Genomic DNA, 6,000 nt, shown 5'->3' with positions numbered 1-6,000 from the left:
GGGTCGTGCCACAGGCAAAATTCCCAGCACTATACAAAGAGGTAGCAATCTCGTCCCAGTATGAGTTCACATCTGATGGTGGAGCATTTGGAAGAGACTCTAGAAGACGATTCTTGTAAGTTCGTCTGACATCTGGATCTGCCAGTCTTTCAGTTGCCATGCAATTTATCCGCACCTTACACGACCCCGGGAAACGTAGGGAGAAGCGACTCCGGAGGAGCGCGTGGTCAGAGTCCACAAATGTGTTCCATTTGTGCTCACCATGTACTCTCACACCTCCGGAATTCCGAGAATACAAGGAACCTATTATGTTTTTGAACGGCCGGTGCATTTGATGTGGAAAATTGTCAAAGAGTACCGATCAACTCAGTCGAATATGCCTTTGCATTCCAGGAATATTCGGGAATACTCCTAAGAACTCACTATCAGACTCTAATACCCGTGGTGTTGAAGTGCTCCTGTAGCGTTCAGTCACACATTTCGAGCTTACAGATGACACAACTCTTCTTTGATCTGACGCTACTGTACTGCACACAATATTAAATAATCTAAGTAGATGTGCCTCACGGCATGCGCCTCGCACCTCCAAAGGTGCTACTGCAAGAGTGGGTTGACTCGAACCCCAATCTCATGCTCTCGGGTGAGGCGATTGAGCTTGGAGAGATGTTTGCCTACTTGAGTTGTTGTATCACTCTCGCTGGTGTCGCGAAAGATGATATTTCCATCCGGTTAGGGGAGGCCAGAGCAGCTTTTGTTAACCTGCATCTACTATGGCTTAGGCGTGACATCAGCTAACCCGTCAAGGGCGAGATTACAGTGATGCGGTGTTTCCAATATTACTATACGGGTCAGAAACGGGAGCGCTGCGCGTCCAGGACATCAAGTCTCTCATTGTTTGACCACTGGTGTCTTCGGAACATAGCCTGAATCTGTTGGGAACAGTAATGTTTCGAATGAGTCGAATGGTTTTCCGAAAACGTCGCTCATCTGTAACATCTTCCGGTGCCCAGCTGCAATGCTGCCCGAACGGAACACCAGGGTTGGTATACTGTCAGAGTACCAAAGCCTAGATAGGGGAAGTTGAGAGGTAGAGTTCGGATTAGAACCAAGGGTTTTTCGGTCAGTAAATTCGTGCTCCAACCACTTGAGCCCTGTAGTCCCTTTCCGAAAAATTAACCCACCCACAATAGTTATACTGATCACACTCTATAGGTTGCGCTGCTTTGTCACATGCTCCGCATGCTAGTTGACCGACTTCCTCGAAGAATCCTTTTCGCGTACTTCCTGAGAGGTGGAATCTAGTCAAGGGAGGTCAAACAATTACTTGGCAACGAACTTTGGAAGCTATCGCCAGGAATTTCAGCTGTGCTGGTCATTGCCGTCTTCCTGGATGGGTAACCCGAACCGGGACACATCAGTGGTTAGGGACATATTCAAACGTTGCCCAGTCGTGCTCTCAATGGCACATATGCATCCGAGCTGTTACCTTCAGTACATAGCTCCGTTCCCAATATCTCTACTTAACAGCCCAATGACAACCCTGTATTTAGGCTTTAAATATATGAGCTTCGGTTTCCACTGCGCAGCTACCTACCGCACCTTTTCAAATCATCGGTGAATGAAACTGTGGGAGCTGGAAGCACTGTCCGGTGAGTAAGAGGTTCTTACAGCTGACGATAATAATGATGATGAAGATTAAGACGATGATGCCGACCACATGGTATGCATCTTAACTCTGATCACGCCAATATGTAGGCCCACTTATCACTTCGCTTTCCTTCAGAATTACGCACGCCAAAGTGGAGCAACTTAATTAGTGAACTTCCACAGTACCAAATTGATCTGGCTCATGAAGAAGAGAGCCTGGATGTTGATTGGAGGTGAACTGCAGAGGTCATAGTTTCGGCTTTCAGAAATGTCTTTTCAAGCCATCCGACTCGACCAAATGAATAGTGGATATGTGATTGAGGTCAGGGGATCACATTACTGATGTGAAGGTCATGCTCGCGACCTGAAATTATGATATCATCATCGCTGACACCATGCCATTAGCGTTCATGTCCGAAGGCCATCCGTCCCTAATAACCGAACATCACATCATTTGAGTGGTTGTGTCACGTGCAGGCTACGGACCAAACAAGGGCATGCCTTGATTGGTCAGAATGCCGGCCAATCTGGATCGATCATTTTTAGCTCGGCACTTTTCTCCCCCTCACGGAGATTCTAGTTTGATCTTGTGGAACATTCTGCGATAACCCTATAAATACGGTTGCAATAATCTTCCTCTCTCTCCACAAAGGGCTGTCTGAAGCTACCGTGCCTTTTGATATACCATAATCGGCGGAGCAGGAAACCAAGGTCGTGCAGAGTTGCACGACCTTCCAGCAAGTCACAACAGTCGAACTCCGATGCCTCGATGCTGAACAACCATGATTTATTAAAAATCCTTACTGTGATAAGCCCGACCCACCAGACATTCGGAGCCAGTGACCAAATCATCGAAACCACTTGGCTCCAACGGGCCAGCGTGGCCCGGGGACGCAAGGAATGAAGCATTACTGTGTCTTTACGGATACAAATGCGCACAAGTCCCTTTTGATTTGCACCCGGCTGCTGGATTTTAAAATTATTTGGGCCGTATTGAGTAATACGCCGGCAGATTCGGTCAATTGTTGGTAATGGGTGTGCGCGTGTTTTAGAACCGACCTTTTCTAAACCGTCCTTCCTCGAGGGAATTCAGCATAGGTGCTTCCATAAATATAGGTATGCTGGACATCTGAATGAAATGTCTTGCTGCCTCCACACCCCTATCGCATAGGGCTGTACAACTTTAGCTCCAGACCGCCTCACAATACGCAGACTCGCTGTTCTCAGTCGGGCTGCTCTCTGTGGCTCGCTCGGCTTCCTGATGTGGTTTAACCTTGGGGAACTGAGTTCCGGCCAATATAGCTCGCAGGATCGTTGCAGTCCCTTAGCCCGATCGCCACGACAAGTTGACAGCTTCAAGTTGGGAAGGCTATTCCCCATAAGAACCATGTTTAGAATTTAGGTGACCCCACGTTTTCCGGATTTTGTACTCCATGTTTTTTTAGTCTGCCTAATAGGAAAAAGATTTCAATTTGAAACCAAGCTATGGTTGCGCCAATGCGTGCTTCATGTGTTCGTGGGGTAATATTCACTGAATACCTCATGCAGGCACTGCAGTAGCATGTTGATATTTTTATTAGACTGACTCATTTCATTGTTGCCGTCTTCACCAATACTTTTATTCCAAGTTTTCTGTGCGCTGGTTACTTTACCGACTTGGCCCTTGATTTAATGTTACTTCACTGGCTGTGCGTAACCAACTCGACCATAACTTCCCCTTATGTTGCGGCATTATCGCGTCGTCACTGAATCATCGGAATCACAATAACGAAACTGGTATTCATATTGTGGTTTCATAGTGTGGGGGCGAGATGGCCCAAGTGGTAAGAGCTCGAATTTACTGACCGGAAGGTCCGCGGTTCGAATTCGACCTCCGCCACTCCACTTCCCCCGTTTAAGCTTGGGCAACCTGGCAGTATCCAAGCCCTCGTGCTTCCTTCGGGTGGCATGGCAGCTAGGCATCGAAAGGGTGCTACAGCTGAACCCTTTCTTTTCTAGTGTATGTGATGTGGTTTGTCCAGTACCAATGGTTACGGCAGTCCAATAGGCATTATACTGTCTTCTGATCGTGGACTTCATTCATTTGCATGCACTTTTTTCAGGCCAGCGCGGTCTGTGTCACCGATCTGTGACAAGCAGGGCGGGCGAAAATGACATCGGATATCGCGAAGCGACAGCGAACAGTACCGTCGGCAAAAGCATTCGAATTTAACTGGCGCAGGCCGGTACCCGATGTGCTACAGAATGGCGCTTTCTTTGATCGGCTTGATGAGGTATGTGAACTTAGGTTTTTGCCGTCGCTGTACACTACCTACTGTCATTCTTGTGGCTAATTCCTATTGGTACTTTCTTTTGTAATCAAATACCTTCGGATAATCAGTAAGTAGAGTAACCCTAACCAATCTATGGGACCGTTAGATAATGTTAACACTTGGATTGGTTATATGTGTTTCGTTACTGAAACGTCGCAAACTAACCTGTGTAATATATTTGTCCGAATTCGCGCTGCCTGTGGGTGCTGTCCTCCACCAATAGAGAATTGCTACTGATAACATGCATTCAGTTCGGTCACATACCAATGAACCATCAAGTAAAATGTCCTTTTAGAGCTCTCCCATAGTACATCCACAGCAGTTTATTATCTTCATAAAATTTTGGGCGACGTTTTTTGGAATAATCACAACTCATATTTTGACCGAATTCTGAGGAGTTGCTGTTTTTTTTATTTGTTTGTTGAAGAAGAGTTCGGCAACCTTGTGCGAATAGAGCGAAGTGTGGGAAATATATGAACATGAGGTTGTTCCATAGCCCCACTTTCAGCGTCTAGTTAGTTTTTGGTGGCGCTTTCAGTCCAAGGTGCTTGTCGAAAAATGCCACGAGAATTGTTCGACCTATCATCTCGTTGATGACTCGCGTAACACACGGGATCTTTTGTGTTTACTCAACGCAAGACAAGTTCTTCGTCCTATCCGAACTACAAAAACTCGCAAGTGCACTTTTTTTATTTGTTGTTGAAGAAGAGTTCGGCAACCTTGTGCGAATAGAGCGAAGTGTGGGAAATATATGAACATGAGGTTGTTCCATAGCCCCACTTTCAGCGTCTAGTTAGTTTTTGGTGGCGCTTTCAGTCCAAGGTGCTTGTCGAAAAATGCCACGAGAATTGTTCGACCTATCATCTCGTTGATGACTCGCGTAACACACGGGATCTTTTGTGTTTACTCAACGCAAGACAAGTTCTTCGTCCTATCCGAACTACAAAAACTCGCAAGTGCACTTGAATACCGGAAAAATCTGGACCATATAGTTGCATTCTCATGCGGGAGATGTCCATCGATGCACCTTATCCTTTTACGCTGCATAAAATAGATTGCAAATATCGGCCACTGTGAAATATGTTGCATATTGACTGGAGTCTCCTCGTCGGGTTTGACCAGACAGAAGGGAATTCTGTATACGCAGTAGATACTGGTGGTGCAGTGTGTGGCCATCACCATGCTGTGCATTAGTCTGGCCGCTGTACTTGGCTAGCAGGCTCGACAATTGACTTGAAAGAGTGGTATGTGTGAGGGCCGGCGAAAGTACCTCCCGGCTATTCGAATTCCAATTGTTTGAATACTTGGAACCCTGCTGTACGATCTGTTTCTTCCGTTCAGTCATTTGCTTCAGACACTTGGTGAAACTGGACTTGTATTCCTCAACGTTTCATATGTTTTCGGTTACGTGAGGCATGTGACCCCCATGATTCAACTACTCATTTACCCATCACTGACAACTAGAATAAATTTTCTAAAAGAAACATTCGCCGGAAGTTCGCCTGAATGTTTTTTGTTTCTCGGATGCATAGCTTCAAATAAGTCACGAATTATTCTCCATATTTTTGCTTTTGTTTTTTAGCGACTTACTAGTGTCCGTTACTGATTTCACTGGTGCCCCTCGTAACAGTGCCACGCTTCTTTAATACATCTCTTACCTATTCTAGCGATCCATATCCCTTCACGTTTTTGGTGATTACGTGCAGGTCAAAAGACTTGTGGGAGGTTTCCATCGGAGTTATTCTAACACCAATCGAACGCCGTCTAACGCAGTTACAATCGGTCCTTCTTAGTTTCTACACCTAGTCTTCTCCCTTTGCGTATGCACATTCAATTTCACTGACTGTAGGCTGGAATCCTTCTTCCCAGCCCTAGGGGCAGTCGGTTTCCAACCCCCCATACTGGTCGTTCGATGTTGAACTGGGTGTGATTTGGACTTCCAAAAAGTCGAGTTTTTCTTCCTTTTCCGAACGTTTTTATCATCCCAGTAGCTACTCATTTGTGGGCCTCTGGTTCATCCCGTCGTGGAGTACATGTGATG

At 46.1% G+C, this 6,000-nt stretch overlaps 1 protein-coding gene across 1 annotated transcript in view; it reads left to right on the top strand.

Annotated features, from left to right (window-relative positions):
• Positions 1-6,000, top strand: part of T265_05106 (hypothetical protein) — a gene marked incomplete at both ends in the record, with an annotated part of 104,489 nt that overhangs the window by 20,383 nt on the left and 78,106 nt on the right. The window contains one exon of the mRNA XM_009170023.1: positions 3,750-3,920. Coding sequence (XP_009168287.1) covers positions 3,798-3,920 — 123 coding nt within the window. The remainder of the gene's footprint in view (positions 1-3,749; positions 3,921-6,000) is intronic.

The sequence above is a fragment of the Opisthorchis viverrini genome, assembly GCF_000715545.1.
Source record: "Opisthorchis viverrini unplaced genomic scaffold opera_v5_92, whole genome shotgun sequence".
Classification (NCBI taxonomy): Eukaryota; Metazoa; Platyhelminthes; class Trematoda; order Opisthorchiida; family Opisthorchiidae; genus Opisthorchis; species Opisthorchis viverrini.
Note: the sequence above shows the minus strand (reverse complement) of the source record. Positions and strands in the feature narration are given on the sequence as shown.